General features: G+C 31.5%; 2 protein-coding genes across 8 annotated transcripts in view; one reads left to right on the top strand and one right to left on the bottom strand.

Annotated features, from left to right (window-relative positions):
• Positions 1–1,368: 1,368 nt before the first annotated feature.
• Positions 1,369–17,091, bottom strand: part of LOC149884324 (zinc finger MYM-type protein 1-like) — a 23,426-nt gene continuing 7,703 nt past the window's right edge. The window contains exons 1-6 of one of the 7 annotated variants that reach the window (XM_090097034.1): positions 11,841–12,000; positions 9,306–9,441; positions 4,235–4,384; positions 3,879–4,035; positions 3,266–3,799; positions 1,369–3,162 (exon numbers count right to left, since the gene is read on the bottom strand). In XM_090097034.1, the coding sequence (XP_089953160.1) occupies positions 1,451–3,162; positions 3,266–3,799; positions 3,879–4,035; positions 4,235–4,372 (2,541 nt within the window). In that variant the 5' untranslated portion in view covers positions 4,373–4,384; positions 9,306–9,441; positions 11,841–12,000 and the 3' untranslated portion in view covers positions 1,369–1,450. Of the gene's footprint in view, positions 3,163–3,265; positions 3,800–3,878; positions 4,036–4,234; positions 4,385–5,492; positions 6,260–7,620; positions 7,742–9,305; positions 10,686–11,840; positions 12,001–17,091 lie in introns of those variants that run through there. The other 6 variants (XM_090097035.1, XM_090097036.1, XM_090097033.1 and 3 more) reach the window with 6 other exon arrangements.
• Positions 12,455–16,219, top strand: LOC145186215 (protein gustavus-like). Its single transcript, XM_080062325.2, has 2 exons — positions 12,455–13,747; positions 15,253–16,219. The coding sequence occupies exons 1-2, from the start codon at positions 13,015–13,017 to the stop codon at positions 15,387–15,389; spliced, it is 870 nt and encodes a 289-aa protein (XP_079918451.2). The 5' UTR covers positions 12,455–13,014; the 3' UTR covers positions 15,390–16,219.

Genomic DNA, 17,091 nt, shown 5'->3' with positions numbered 1-17,091 from the left:
AAAACGAAAGAAATTAAGAACATCGTTTTTAAGCTTTACTTGACTCGAACATATAACGGATTCGATCAAAGAAAAGTGCGAGACAGCCGAAACACAAAGTGGACACACGAAACACATATTGCATGAAAACACAAAGTGGACACACGAGACACATATTGCATGAAAACACAAAGTGGACACGAGTACAATTGGATGAAAAATAAATCAATTGACACTGACTTTTGATTGCATGTTATTATCTGTATTTGTAATTATTTAAAGATATTTGAGAGTATTTATAGGGAGCTTAGGCATTTTTTATAGCCGATGTAAATCTTTTTTATTTAAAATGGATTGGATTCCTTAATATATTTTATTTTCAAAATGGTTTCAACCACTTCTGTAGCTTATTTAGTTCCAAAGATATTCGTGTTTTAATATTTTCAATTCATATACATTTTATGAAATATTTCCTTAAAGTTTCTCGTTAAACTTTTGGCGCCGAAAAAAAAAACTTTATCTTTTTTTTTTTTCTTGCGTAAAAAGTTGCGTTAACAATAAATATGTAAAGACGGGGGAAATTTATAAAATTTCCACTTAGAAAACAAAAAACCCACCCTATTAGAATGCCAAAAACAAACAAAAAAACTGATTGACATAATAAATAAATAGTTGCAGAATCTATTTTTATGTGGGGACGAAAGAATTAGCTTAATTTACTTGTATATAAACAAAACTGAAACATTTAAAGTTAAATAACTTTATCAATTCTAAAGCAAAACGATGTCCCCAAAAAAATTATTGTAGTGCAACCTTTTCTAAAAAAAATAACATCTGTATATACATATATACTATTTATTTTCATGGGTGGGTTTTCATTCTTCGACACCTACATAAAATCATTTGTTGCGTTTTTTGGACGAAATTTTTCAAAAACGTTCGATATATTTTTTTCCGCGATAAAATGTCACGTGACAAAACTCCCTAGTATTTATTAAGTGAAACGGGACGTATCATTAGTAAGTATCATTTCATTTATATTTCGATTGAGGAATTATTATATTATACTATTGTTAAGATTTTATTTTTAGGTTTTACGTAACTCTAAAGTGTTGAAGAACTAGGAGTCTACCGTTACACGAACCTTATATGAATTACACACAAATCACACATACCAACACAACACTGAGGGGGCAACATTCAAACACTCTAACATAACAAAACAAAATAAAAATCCTACCGCGTTAAACACACGGGAAAAAACTCCGCGCACACAACCAGGGCCGCCGAGACCCTTCAAGCCGCCCGGGACAAAACCTTTTTTTTGGCGCCCTTATAGATTTCGCTTCATATATATATACTTAGCAAAGAACCAAAAAAAATACATTATGCCTTTATAGCTACTTTATTTCATTTTTTGCTAACTAACTTTGTTTCATTTTTTGCTAACTAACCACAGCATAAACAATTCTTAATTTATATAAAATTTTCGAGCTTTTTTCGAGGCAAAATGATAAGTTACTTCATCATATGACAATGATTTCGCGAGATCATTTTCAATAGACAACATCATAAGATTTGAAAGTCGCTCTTGTCCCATGGTGGATCTGAAGTGGTTTTTTATAATCTTAAGTTTACTAAAAGATCTTTCACCCTCTGCAACGGATATTGGCATTGTGCGAAAGATGCGCAAAAGTATGCATATCGACGGGAGACTTGGTTGTAAGCCTTTGGAATATATTTGATTTAAAAGATTGAGAGAGTTGCCTCTATTGAACAAGGAACATGCTTTCAACCGGTCAAAGTGACAAATTTCCTCATCAAGATCATCTTCTTTAACGTCATTTGAATAGAATTTGGCAAGTTGACGAGCTTTGTTATCTTGTGAAGAAGGGTCTTCAGACTGAAGCCAGATAAAAGAAAACTGAGAAGAAACCTTTTTCACTACATTAAACCTTGATTGAATTTGTAGAATTATGTGGTCCAATGCCACGTTAAAAATATTTACTTCAAAATTCTTTTCTGTATCGTCGAGGTAGTGGGCTGTATTTGATGGTTCCTCGTGGAATTTTTTCACTCTTCTTGTGCGTTTCATTTTAAATTCTGTATCAAAGCCTAGTTTTCTAGCTACTAGCTTTGCTTCAGTCAAAATACAATTCCACGACGAACGAATGCGACCTAGGTCATCTAGAAGTTGTTGAATGAGGATGACTTCTTCTTCAATGGTGATTGACTCCGACTGGAGACATCGACTAACACCATCAATATTTTGCAGTGTCTTATACCAAATGGTCAGGAGAACTACTGATTCAAATGATTTAAAATATTTTCCCAACAATTTCGCTTGATTTAGCATGTTCGCAGTTAGATCAAGTTGATTAACGGTTCTATCCAAAGCAGCAATGATTTCTCGTGGTTTTTTCACTAAAGGTTTTACAGCTGCAATGTGGGCTGACCATCTAGTATCTGAGAGGTTGTGAAATGATAAAGCAGTTTCTTCAAGAAAAATTTTCCATCTTGCTGGGCTGCAACTAAAGAACACGTAAAGGGCTTGGATATTGCCAAAAAACGTTTTGATCTCAGCGCAAGACTCAGCAGCATGAACTCCAGCTAAATTTAAACTATGCGCACCGCAAGGAATATATAAAGCGAACGGATTTTTTTCGAGTATATGAGCTTGGGCTCCATTATAGATTCCAGCCATATTAGAACAATTGTCGTATCCTTGGCCTCTCAATTTTTGTAAATCGAGATTCACTTTCGCTAAAACATTGCAAATTAAATAAGCAATATCTGCACCTTTCTTTTTCTCCATATCTTCAACGCAGAGAAATCGTTCTTTAACTTCCCAAATCATCTTACCCGAGTTGAATCGCACAAATTGAAGAATAAACGTGATTTGTTCGGTGTGAGATACATCTGGGGTCCCATCGGTAATTATCGTAAAATATACGGCATCTTTTACTTCTTTCACAACTGCTTCTTGAACTAATGTAGCACATTCACTGATGAATTCGTTTTGTGATTGCCAGGAGAGATAGTGAGCTTGCATTCTGGTTCCCTTATTTTGATGACGAGCAACTGTTTCAAGATGGTTCTTTAATGTTTCGCTGTGACGAGAAATAAGTTCAAGGCAACTTAAAAAGTTCCCTTTCTCGTTCTTCTCCATCGACGAATATTGCCCTAAAACAATAATTTCTACGTTAGTTAAATGTATATCATAGAAGTTCTGTAATGATAAAGAACTTATTCTTAATTATTTAGAGTTCTGGCCTAGAATATTTACCTCTAAATGATAAGTTTTGAAATGCTAAAAATAAAGTTGCATCTAAAATACAACGAAGTATTTCACGCCATCTGGCTACTTCCTTTCCTAGTGCCTTTTGGAACTCTGAGTCAATTCCGTGCTGATTGACAAGAGCTGAGTGCAAAGTCTTCCAATTGAGATAATGATTTTGATGAACTGGGTTGCTATGATGACTTTTGATACGATCACTCAATTTTCTCCAGTCATTTCTTATTCCTCCATTCCAGCGAAGAAGAAGAGATCGATCCCCATTGGATCCGGAATTTTCACATCCAAATAAAGAACACGGGAAGCAAAGAAGAGAGTTAGACGATGGGCTCCATATTAAATAATCTCTTTGAACTTTTTCTCCATTAGGCAATGCAATGAAAAGAACTTCTTTTGGGAAGGCCCTGTTATTAAAAGCATCTCGTGGGAAATCATCAGGTAAAGTTGACGGACCTTTTTTTATTATTTCTTCTTTTTCTTTTTGCTCAAGAATCGATGGCCAGAGTGCTGGGTCATTTTCAACGCCTGAATTAAAAAAAGATGAATTAAAACTTAATATCTAATTAATTATTTAACTATTTTGAATTATTGTTTGTGTAAAAACCTTTATTTTCTTCGGGTTTCAATTCATCATTAAGATTGTCGTCTGTTTCATTTTCCATTGAACCAAGAGAATGTAGATCAACGATATCCTCAACGCAATCATCATTATCGTAATACGATAATTCTATTGTTTGTTCTGATTTATTTAATTCGGCCGACTTGAAAAAAGATTAATTATTATTCGTAAATTACTTCGAAAATAATATACATACATATATATATATATATATATATATATATATATATATATATATATATATATATATATATATATATATATATATATATATATATATATATATATATATATATATATATATATATATAATATAGACCTATATATTTCTACTAACTCACCTTCAAATCAGTATTTTGATTAGTAGCTTTGTAAAACCAACGTAATTCTTGGAGCGTTTGTTTATTTTTTTCACATTCTTTTGCCCTTTTGGAAGCCAATCCCCTATTTTGGGCACCAGAAAGTTTTTTACGATTCATTATTAACAGTTACTGTAAATAACCGTACGCATCAATAAAATAATAGCATAGTCAACTACGCAAGCTCATCAAAAAATTATAAACTTAATCTCAAAAAGCTAATGTCATAAATCAATATTTCAATAGTTAAATATAAATCTTAAACATGAATTACCATAAATAAGTTGATTGTAAAAAGTTGAAAAATATTTACTATTACTTTCTAAATTCTGAATAGAATTACTTCTAAATTGTATTCACAGTTTGTTATTGCTAATTCGCGAGGTTAGAATTATTTTGTTCTATCTCCCATTTTAAAAGTTGGGAGAATATGAGTTATTAATTTTAGTTAGTAATAATTACATTTAAAATACGCTTTATTTTATAAATTTTTTTTCTAAATAATTTGTTTAAACATAAATTATTTAAAGCATAAGTTATAATTTCTTTAAAAATTAAAGCTAAAATTTTAAATAATTTTTACTTTTAGAAAAATCAAAAACTTTCTCCCAACTTTTAAATTTGGAGATAGAGCAAAATAATTCTAACCTCGCGAATTATCAACGTTTACGTTTACGTTTTTTTTACTTTAGTCTGATGAGTGCGAAAATCTAAAGGGACATTTTTAATTCAATAGCGTATAGAGTACGAAATCAATGATGAGTTCGTTTTTTAAAATTTTTTCGAGAAATTAAAGATAATGATATAACGCGAGTAATATATACATTTCAATTATGGCATTTTAAGATTAAAAAAACTATTTTTACTTTACTTCGGCATCTGGCGCCCCATCGACATCTGCCGCCCGGGACAAACTGTCCCTTTGGCCCCCCCCCCCTCTCGGCGGCCCTGCACACAACTCACCGCCCTCTCATTTTAGATATTGAAAATGTCTATGCGACAGTTGTAGTTTTAATTTATTTCTGCTGTCTAAACGATCAGATCTGACATAGTGGATAAACATCAACAGGTACCAAAAAGTTCTAAGTTATTTTAACCTAGATAAAATATTTTTAACCTTATAATCGTAATGTTATTGCTATTGGTAATTTTCATATTGATCTCAAACGGCTGTTTTCTAAATTCTTGTTTTAGACTGGCAAAGTTTTGATGAAAATGCAGAATAGACAAGAACACTTACTTGTCCTCGAAGAAACTAATTCGGTGGAGTGAATATCATATAAAATTTGCCATTGAAGAATGTCGAACTGCTAACTTCAACATCAATCAGGCACCATGGGCTGGGGTATGCCAATGTCAACCTTACTTTTGCGTGTCAGTTGCTGGTTTACTGTTGCTGGTTTTGGACATGCATCTGGACATAAATCGATTTTGTTGCCTAATGCAGAAAATGAGCTTTTGGTTGATTTTACTCGACGAGGTTTATCTCTAATTGGGAAATCGGCACATCATATTTCTTATTAATAAACTCAAGAAAATAACTGTGTTGGTTTCATGGCTACATACGTTGATTAAGCGTCATCGAAACCTTTCAAAAAAAAAAAAAGCTGTCTGTGGTTATATGAAAATGGTTTGTTGATAAATTCATAGTGGCTATGAGGATTAGAGATAGACCTGTAAATATTTTGAATTTCGCTTTAACCCACTGACTGATGTTATTGTACAATTGGCAGCAACGGAAGATCAAGAATGCGCATTAAAACATTCTTTTGTGATAACTGTTGTTAGGCTGGAAAAATAAATCTCAATAGTTAAGACGCCGACAGTTTCCTGGAAAAAAATTCATGGGAAGTGTACACAGTTTCCAAAAAACAATTTTTCCATATTTAAAGAGTACATCTAGGAATTAAGATTTTAGCAGTAGGCCTACACACTAATAAGCTGACTACTTGCATGCTTAGTTAGCCTATAATCTGGATGCAAAAAATTGTTTAAATTAGTGTTTTTTTGGTGTTATAACATTTATTGGTTAAAGTTGGCCGCTGGCCAACTTTAACCAATAAATGTTATAACACCAAAATAAATGTTAATAAATGTTAGCTCTTACCTCAAAAATCTATTAAAAATAAATCACTTTGAATAAAATATGAAAGAATCTTAAAGGAAAACCAAACAGAATCCATGAATCAGAGGGAAAATCATCTAAAAAGATCTTTCCTTCATCAACAAGCAGTAAAAAACATTAAATTTAGAGCTCCAATCTTTAATTCGTTGGTAAATTGTATGTGTTCTTGTGATGTGTTCAGTAAAACTTTTTTTTTTTTTTTGCTCAAGTATTTATTATTCTCTTGCTTTTAAGCTTAAAATATGAGAAAAAACTAAAACTTAAAATCTCAGAAGTGGAGTTTTGTCACTGACGTTTTTTTCCCGCAGACTCTTCGTTGCTTTTTTAAGTTTCGGAATTATACATTTTGCGTACTATTTTTTTGCGTACTATTTTCACCATTAATTTTCACCATTAATTTTCACCATTATTTATACATTTAGATTTGGCATCGGCGTTTGGTTTTTTCCTTAATAACGAATAATAACGATTAATCAGGCTTTTAAAGAAAATTGAATCGTCTGAAATTTATTTAAAAAAGAATTTTTTATGCGTTTAAAACGACTTTATTTTTGATGTGACAAATTTTCATGAAAATCATCGGAATAGCACTATTCTGTAAAATAGCACTATTCTGCGATATCTATAAGGGTTAAAATATCATATAAGGTATCGCAAAGTTTTTTATGAAATCTTAACTTCCTATGTGTAAATGTGTAAACTACTTTAAATTCGATTTCAAACAGCTAATAAAATATTTTATTATTACTATTTGGTATCAAAGGAGTAACAAAACGCAAATGCATAATTTAAATTTCTGTAAAAAATTCAAATTTCTGTAAAAAATTTTTCGACTTTTTACTTTAAACTGAGGGGCGCACTTTTTTTTTTTGCATTAGTGTTGTTATGTTCATTCCTTTTGTTTCGTTTCCATGGGTTGGATAGCTTTTGCAGAACACTTTTACTGCGTATCTTTGTTGAAATGTAAAGCAACTTTTCGGAACACCTCAAAGCAAACGGCAGCATATTGGTAGGCATGGCCTGGGCAACAATTATTTTTCGGCAAAATTGTAGATCTTAAAACTAATACTGGAAAAAATTGTTTTGCATTTTGTAAGTGGAAACGATGGCAGACTAAACTATTTTTTCGGAAAGGGGATCCAACTTTTGACAACGGTCACAATCTAAACACTGTACTTATGATAACAAAAGTTTATCAGTATTAAAATCAACTAGAAAAATGTTTAAGAAAAAGGTCAATTACGCATCAAATCTTTTATTCGGTCCATTCGAAAACAGCCATACAGATTGAATAACTGAAACGCAATACCAAGCAGCAGTAGATAATCAAATGTTATTAAGAAAATCCTTTGATGAAGTTTGTCTGAATGTTCAATTCAGCATTTGGCAAAAAATCACGGCAAAAGTAAAAAACATGAAAACAAATAATGTTATGTAACTTCAGTTCAAATAAATATTAATAAATCATTTTTTCTATATTTAACACAAGTTATAAGAATTATAAACTTTAATTCATGTAGCTTATTGAATCTATAATTATGAGTCGTAAATAATTTATGCAAACGATCAAAAACAGTGCTTCGACAGCAACAAATTATAATTTTTCAATAACACAAGACTTATTTATCCAAAAGACGTTAAGTTATTTGAAATCTTTTCATCCATAAATTTATAAAGTAAAATCTTATTACAGCCGGAGCCTTTTGAGAAGAATGTGTCTTTTTACGATAGCCAAGATGAAATAAGACTTCTTCTTAATACAGTAACTTAACCTCCAGTTAAAAATCCACAAGTATTATTTTTAAATTGTTACTTATTTTATGATTTTTTGTTATGAATAAAGCATCCAGATAAAATTTTGCGTTAATGGTGTCTAGAAAACTATGTATAGAAATATGTATACTTACTAAAACCATTTTGTACAGGTGACCACTGATTAACCTATGAGCAGGCGCGCTTCCGTAAAATTTACGGAATATTTATTAATTTTCTATTTATTGGTTTGTATATGTGCAGTTTAAAAAATAATCCTTATCTATTCCTTGAACAATGCCTTTTGATTACGTGGTAGGCATTATTTGTTTTTATATTGTAAAACTTTGTCTTCACGTGGTTATTTGTAAATGTCGTGTGAACAAGGCTTAAGGCACGCGACGATTAATGTAATAGTATTCATATTTGCCAGTTGTTTATATATTTTGTGAATCAAAAAAATATATATGTATATATATCAAATTTATAATTAGTAGGCCTTGATGCAGATGGTCTTGTGCAGTTTTTTATAGCCTTATGAATATAGTTGAAATTAATTTTATATTCCTTCGCTGACCATTATGACACATTTGCACAAAAGGGTGTTTTTGAAACAATTAGCGAGCCTTCAGAATTTGTCACTAGATGCGCAGGCATTTTTGAAATTAAATTTTGGAGTACATAAAATACGACTTCGAGAAGAACAAACGCACAAAAATCGCGGTATATGTCGTTCGTGCGCAAGAGGCAGGAAGAAAACTCAGTGTTCATAAAATGCAACAATTGCCAGACATTTACACGTAAGCATCACTCTTAAACAAAATTGTGTGTTGATTGTGTGGAAATAACTGGTAAATCCAATTCTGACAAATACAAAACCTTTTCTTGTGTTATATGTTTGATATAGATCTATTTATTAATTTTTTTGTAAATAAAATAATTTCATAGAAATATTGTTTTTACTTTAATTACTTGGAGTGACATAATTCTATGTCAGTTAAAAATAGTAAAAAGTTCCAGTAATCCGTATGACGAAAAATTTACGGCGCGCGCCTGCTCGTTTTAAATTATAATGCGCGTCCGCTTGAAGGTTAAGTTGTCTTAGTGAATTCTGAAAGCAAATTAAAAATTGTAAAGCAAAAGTATTAATCCAAAAAAAAAACAATACAACACCACCTTGTTTCATTCATTTTAATTGACAGCCACTTGATACCACGTATGTCTCACAAAGAGTTAAGTTGGAGTCCTGTCGTTGTTTTCGAGCGCATCAAAAGCAAACTGATTTTGTTGAAAATCCTCTTTGATCGCACTCCTACAGTAAAATTGGATCAAAGGTTTTACAGTTGGAGTTCAATTAACAATTTAAAAGTTCTCGATTATTCGTCGAGAAAAAAAAAAGTTCATTCGATCTTTTAAAATCATGCAAAGCTAATTAGAAATATCGGATTTAGAAAAGCCATTAGCCGGAATTAAAATAATGTTCAGTTCTATAGAACTCAGTGTGGCAGAGTTGAGCTGCATTTCACACTGTCTGCTGGGACTTCTTACTTTTGCACATAATTTTAAAAATTTAAAAATTGCGTCGAGTTTTAAAAATAATTTTAAACAAAATTTGTTTTGTTGCCGTTCTTCGTTTTTGATTTAAAAAAACGTTTCAAAATGTAAAAAAGTTTAATTATAAAAAAAACTTGAATCCTCATAAATAAGTCTCATTGGCGAAGAAAAGCGAACTAATTTAAGATTCAAGGTCAAGCGTTGAAATCGTTGCTTCAATCTACACTCTTCTTCGTAGTATTCTTGTTGATGGCTGGTTTAAGGCATTTCTAACTCACGCAGAAATTTGGCGTTTCAAACAAAAATAGTTGGCGTGTTTTACAGAAGATTTGGCGTGATGAACAAAAAAGGAGAAAAACCCAATCAGTATCGATTAAAGGCTTTGATTTGTAAAATAGCTTTATGAATGACCAACTTTCTCCTAGAATTCAACTTCATATCTTATTACAAGCTTTTTTTTTGTCGCTATGCCGAAAGAATCTTGATTTATAAACTACCAAAAATTCTTTTGCCTCCAACCTGAATTCACGGTGCAACATTTTCTTTGACTTGCAAGTGATTTGAAAAATTTCTTAACGCCGAACACATCAACTTTGAAATAAGCAGTTCATCGAAGATAATAACTATTTAAATGTCGGTTGGGCTTTGAAATAAAGTTGCATGAGAGTTGTTTTTTTCCAAAAGTTTAATAAATCGTCTATGGGGTAGTGTTTTCTTTCCGACTAAAAGATTTATGACTTTAACCAAAAAAGCTATTTCCCTAACAAATGCCAAGAGAAAAATTGATATTTTGTTAGCATTTCAAATTTAGTTTCAGACTGATATTGTACTTAAGTCTAATATTAACTTCTGTTGTACTCAAAAGCGAATATTTACTTTTTGTAACAAAACTAATAGGAAAGCAATCCGCATGGCTTTATTTCCTGATCGGCTAATATCCGATGAATGTGATGACAGCATCCGTCATTTTAATTACAAAAAATTTACTTATCGGATGACGTTACGTAAAAAGATTAAATTCCGAAAGACTTTAAAAGTGAATTTCACCCATTTTTTAAATTTTCTTCGTCTTTCAAGCAAATTTTATGCTTACAGGAGGTGTATAAAAATAAATAAATGCAAATATTTTTGTCTTTTGCTTTTGTTTATTTATCTTAATTTTTAAGTGTAATTCCGGGGGTAATAACTTTTTATTACGGCTCACGTTGCTCTTCATTCCGGAAATTTTTCCTGAAACAGAAGTAATAAGCTTTTTGTAATAAGGTTTTATTACATCAATTAAAGTTGTATATGCCAATAAACCCAATTGCCAAGTCGTGCATATTTAAACATACGCAATAATTACACGAAATATTCTTCTAATTCACCGCTATCCTAGATCCCAGGGCGTATTGATTGGTTGTACCACTTAACATCCGTGATCACGCTAACAGGGGTTTTGTTAACGAGATTAGGAAATTATTCAGAGATTCAGTTACATATATCGGCACTGTTCGTTATTTTCGGATTATTTTAAATCTTTTCATTTTATTTACGAATTGTCAGAAAAACTTCCTGTTTTTTTTATCGATCAATTTTTTAAAAATTGGGCGTTCTTTATTTGCTATGACTTTATCGCATACCCATAAATAACCTTGGACTCTACTCATCGACTCTATAAAATGAAAGAAAAAAATTTCGAAATAGATAACGGTATGGAAATTATTATCAAGATTAAAAAAATGTGATGTTTACATCCGCATCGTTGTAGAATCACCACTTTTCCATTACATAAAGGTCATTAAAAAGATTGTTCTATTTTTGAATTGTGATAAACTGTGGTAAATAAATAAAATAGTTTGTCGGAGCTGATAATATTTGTTTCCCAGAAGGAGGTTGATTCTTAGTCTCGCATTCATAAATTTAGCCAGAAAGAAAACTACCAATCTTTATTTTAATAAAAATTATTTCAAGAGAAAGAGCAAAAATGGAAGATCGGAGGAGAATGAAGTTAAAAACGTTGAAAAAAAAAAAAAAAAAAAAAAAAAATCAGGGAAGCGAACAGTTGCAGACGAAAACTAAAAATGTATTTGAAAAAGCAAAATAAGTCTGATCTTCAACAGGCTCTTTTTAAATTTTAACTCTTAAAGAAAAGTTAAAATTCCAATTCAAACTTACTCGTGCATTATGAATAGTTTGAATAGCGATTTCTCAAACCTATGCTTAAAGCATCCACCCGAAACATGCTTAGGCTTTGTGATCTCCGTACCACCTTGTAAAACTCAGCCACCATGCCGAAATTTCATTTAATTGGTCGCCAAACTTTCATCTGCCTAAGTGCAAGTTCGCGCGCGTTTTACCCAGGAGGTAATTTTAAAGCGATAGATTTTGAGATTTTCGCGTAAAGACGGGGGTGCAGGACTGTAAATGTAAAAAATACTGTTTTCCTATTCAGTACTTTCAAAAAGTACAACTTTATTTCAGAACATTTTGATGTTCTGAAATAAAGTTGATGCATTTCTGAATTGACCTATTTTGTTTATTTATATTACAAAAGTTAAAAAAAATTGAAAGACTTATGAAAAGTGAAAGAAGTTGAAAGAACGAAAATAGACTATCTAAAAACTCTGTTGTTTTAATTTTTTGACTTTATTTTTAAAAGTTTATTTAAATTATCTTTTGTTCATTCAAATAAAAGCTACTCTTGTCGTTTTATACAGAGTTTAGCCCCCGTCTTACGAGTTTCCTTCATATGCATATTTAACAAAGAAAGCAATGCGTATTGTTAGATCATGCACTTTTCTCCGTAGCTTTATACTGGTTTCACGATAAAATATGTTTTTTTCTTTTGACGCTATTTCAATTGGCTAAACAATACGCATTACAAAACTTCAGCAACGCAATCAGGCTAATTATGCGTTTAGTTCCATTGTTTTAAGTTACGCATAATTGAATACTTAACAATGTTTACAACGATAATTGTCGGTATGTACAACGACGCTTTATATATGATTATGTGACGAGCTTATAAGAGCTATGGTTCATTGATTTTGGGTTAAGAGCGAAACCGTAAACGGATGAGAAAAGCTTCTCAGCACAAATTCACTTATAACAAGTAATAAGTCGAGAAAGTTTTACTTATTTTTTAAAGTTACAAAGTAGTATTTATCGTTGGAGTAAAAGATAATTTTTTTTTGGATTTAACTAAAAAGTGGTTAATGTTTAACGATTTGATGAGTTTTATAGCAGAGTAGCTAGTCGCTTTATTTATCAACACACGTTCTTAGTATTGTTAAAATTTACCACCATAACGCGCCTACATAGTATTCGAATTAATAGGGACTATATCAGAATGGGTTCAAGAATAAGTTCTTCGAAACGGACCACTGAAACGTTTAACAACGGGAAAGAGTCTAAACTTAAAAGACGTTTAGGAAAGCACGCAGGTAAACGTGATATTTTAAATCACAACGAAAACTGCTTTCCTCGTCCTAGAAAACTAGAAATGCTGTTAGATCGTCCTGAAGCTTCTCGATGTGTAAAAGAACAGCACGGTTGGAATGCAGAAGATCGTAGTATGAACATTTATGTTAAGGAAGACGATTGTAGAATTTCACATAGATATCCAGTCGCACAAAGTACAGATGCAATTAGAGGAAAAGTAGGTTACTCAAAAGGGTTACATGTTTGGGAATATACTTGGTCGACCCGACAACGCGGAACTCACGCAGTAGTTGGTGTTGCAACTGCTAAAGCCATTTTACATTGTGCTGGATATCATTGTCTTGTCGGGGCAAACGCGGAGAGCTGGGGTTGGGATCTTGGTAGAAATAAATTATTTCACAATGAAAAAGCAGTTTTATCACAGACTTATCCAAAAAACTTAGGATCAGATGCCAATTTTATTGTTCCAGACACAATTAGATGCATATTAGATATGGATGTAGGAGAATTAAGCTTTGAAGTTGATGGACAATTTCTTGGAGTCGCCTTTACTGGCCTAAAAGGCAAAACCGTATATCCTATCGTTTCAGCAGTTTGGGGGCATTGCGAAATAAAACTCGACTATATTGGTGGTTTAGATCGTAAGTTTATTTTTCTTATACACTACTACTTTTCTTAATACTATTTTCTTGTTTAAATCTTTTTACCTTTATTTCACTATATAGCCTTTTGTTTTGGAATCGTTTTTTGTGATTTTTTGAAAGACGTGAAAAAAGTTAGAAATTATTAATGAGACATTGAAACGACAAAAACACACAAAAAAAAAAAAAAAAAAACAACTGAAGTGTTACTAATAATATTTAAAAACCGAGTTTAACAAAAAAAAAAAAACGAGTTTGACAAATCTTTATTTTGACTTTGCTCAGAAAAATAAACAAGCGTGAAAGTTCAACTAACAACTTCCTATCAGCGATTAAACACGAAAACAAAGCGAAAATTAGAAATATATCGCGTGGTTTTGTGTTGCTTTTTTTTTTTCTTTTTCAAATCGCTCATTCGGAATTATATCGCGTTCGGAATTCGTTTATTCGGATCAGTTTAAAAAAATTCAAAACCAAAACTTGGCTTTCATTCATTCCTACAGTTTTTCCAACAGAAAAGCTACAGTTTTTTTGGTAATTTTTATAAAAAGTTTGATTAACGAAATACAATCCAGTGAGCTGAGCTACTAAGATATCAGAATGTTACTGAATTCGGTTAAAGGAAAGTTATTGTTAAAAATAAAAAAATAAAAATACGAAATAATACGAAACTTTAAAAAGTTTTTTTGCGATGGGAAGTGCGGTATTTGTTGACGGTTAATTGGATTAAGTTTATTTTTGACGTAAGAAAAAGTTCTTTTCATCAAAAAAAGCATCGCAGCGAATTGAAAAATGCGTTGTTAAAAGTGATGACGTTCGTGAAATTTGAATAGTTACCAGTGAATCACGTCGTTAGCAGGAGGTACTTATTATTTTTCAAATTATTTTACCGAGAAAATGTCGAGTTTAATGTTATTTTTACCCCCCCCCCCCCCCCCCATATTTATGGATTTATTGTTCTCGTCGACCACAATCTGTCTGAAAAGACGTTTGTTCTCGTTTATTGTTGCCGCAAACGTTCCTTTTGGACACGTTTTTCAGCACGCGGGTTATCAACGTGGTTTATAAAACCATACAGTTCACATCTGTAAAAATTTTAACGTGTGAAGGAATCAAACTAACGTTATCAAAGTAAGGCGCGTTTAAAAATTAAACACTAAAATTGTTTCTTTTTAAAGCTTTAATAATAGGAGGGTGATCCCAACGCGTACTTTTTTAAAAAAAGTAGCGCGTAGTTTTAAAAAAAACTATTTCATTGCTTTTTTTTTTTAAGCTCAAAAAGATTAGTTACAAAGAAATTTTTGGAAAGAAATTTATAATTTGTAAACTTAGAAGCGTTTCAATGATTTCTCGTTTCTATTAGCATTTTTTCTTGTCTAAAGCTCTCTTTAAAGAAAATTTAATTCGATCTTACGCAGTTATTCATTTATATTTTAAATTGATTTCCCCCTAAAATTAGATATGGCCACTGACTCTGCATATATGTTTACGCATTATCTTTTTAGCTGAACCCTTGCCGCTTATGGATCTATGCCGACTCAAAATTCGTCAACAAGTAGGCAAAGAAAATATGACAGACGAGACACTAAGAAGCTTCGATATTCCACGGCAAATGAGAGATTATCTTGTCTATAAGTGGTAGAAGTCCAACCTGCCATTAATTTTGTTCGATACTGAACGTAGACGACCACGTAAAGTGCAGTTAACTATCAGGTGTCGAGAATTCTTCTTTCTACTCTGTGATTTCTCGTTATAAACCTACCTACCTGACAAAAGATTTTTTTCGAAGAAATCAGTCCGAAACGATATCGAAATAAAATTTCGTCTCGCCGCTTGCCTGTTGTTCATTTTTAAAAGGGGATAATCTTTCGTTAAATGTGACATTTACGAAGATCAACTTTTGAAGTTGACCATGGGTAATTTTACATCTACTCACACTTCTCAAAATACATTTTCGAATGTAAAGCAATCTGCATGATGGCCTCCAACTAAAAGATTCTTTTTCTTCAAACTAAGTTGTGCGCTGTAACAACCACTGGTCGTCATGATTCTTTCTTCAATACAAAACGGAATATATATTACTTTTATATTCCTAAAAAAACGTAACCGCAGTTTAAAAAAACTAATAATTTATATGTAGTATAGCTATAATAATTTAAACGAAGCAGAAGTTATATATTTATTATTGGCTGGGTCCTTTTTTTTATAGGACAGATTTTGAAGAAAATTTCCATTTTCGCAATCTATTTTAAAAATACTTTTTTTGTGACCCCCCCAAGCTATCAGTTTAGATTTAAAAGACAATTTACATAATTTTCGTTGTTCTAAAGGATGCCATTGTTATGGGACCTTTGAAAGATTTATTTGAGACGAGATTTTTTTTTTTTTTTATTGTAATTTTGAGGGGTATTATTTCAAAAATACCATCTGGAAAAGTTGTAAATATATTTTTTATAATAGTTTGTTTCTAAATGCTTTGATTTATTTCTTATAGGGTAACGGGTGGTTCGCTTTTTTACATTTTGTTAAGTTTTAATTTGACCATTGGATACCACAACATTGCGTAGTAAACTTTTGAGTCAAAGACAAAAAAAAAATGGTTTAACGAGAAAAGTTATTGAACATTTTGTTTAATTCTCTTTGAAGTTGAGTGTAATTTTAGGGAGGGGGACGTCGAGAAGGGGTTCTCAGTTTGGAATGGATATTTGGGTAAAATAATGAGTTTAAAAACCGTTCAGATTACTGGCGCTCACAAAAAGAGGCGCGATAATTTTTTTCTGCGGATATAATACTTTAAACGGAGCGGAAAAAAGAAGCCTGCAGATTAATTTTTTTTGTGTGGAAAAATTGATATACATATTTTGTTTTTCCTGGTGAGCTTCGCAGCATGGTATTAAAGAGAAGGAAAAAAAGTATTTGACAAACGTAGTGCTGAGCGTTTTCTAAACGACATATTCAAACAACACTAAACAGTTGGCAAATACTCTATTTAAACAGAATCGGAAAAGACGACGTGGTCTGGTTAACCACTCGCGTAGTGCTTAAGTAGTTTTCACCGACATTTTCATAACTAATATATATTTTTGTGTAATTGATCTTGTTGTATATGCATCGGATGAAGACGTATAGCTCTGAATATCAACCGGATGTTTGTCCTTGCTAAATATATTAAATGTCTTTGTTTATGTTAATACTTTTTTTCGATTATTTAAACTTTGAGTCAAAAAAAATTTCACCGGTGTTTTAGGTTTTTTACTATTTAATGACACAAATTTCGTCGTTAAGAGCAAACATTTTAAAAACACTAATTTTGGTAACATATATGTAATTATTTTTATAGCTTC

Source organism: Hydra viridissima, unplaced genomic scaffold, assembly GCF_058129835.1.
Source record: "Hydra viridissima isolate aposymbiotic clone 2 unplaced genomic scaffold, HvirCarnegie_v1 scaffold_9, whole genome shotgun sequence".
In the NCBI taxonomy this organism is placed as follows: Eukaryota; Metazoa; Cnidaria; class Hydrozoa; order Anthoathecata; family Hydridae; genus Hydra; species Hydra viridissima.
Note: the sequence above shows the minus strand (reverse complement) of the source record. Positions and strands in the feature narration are given on the sequence as shown.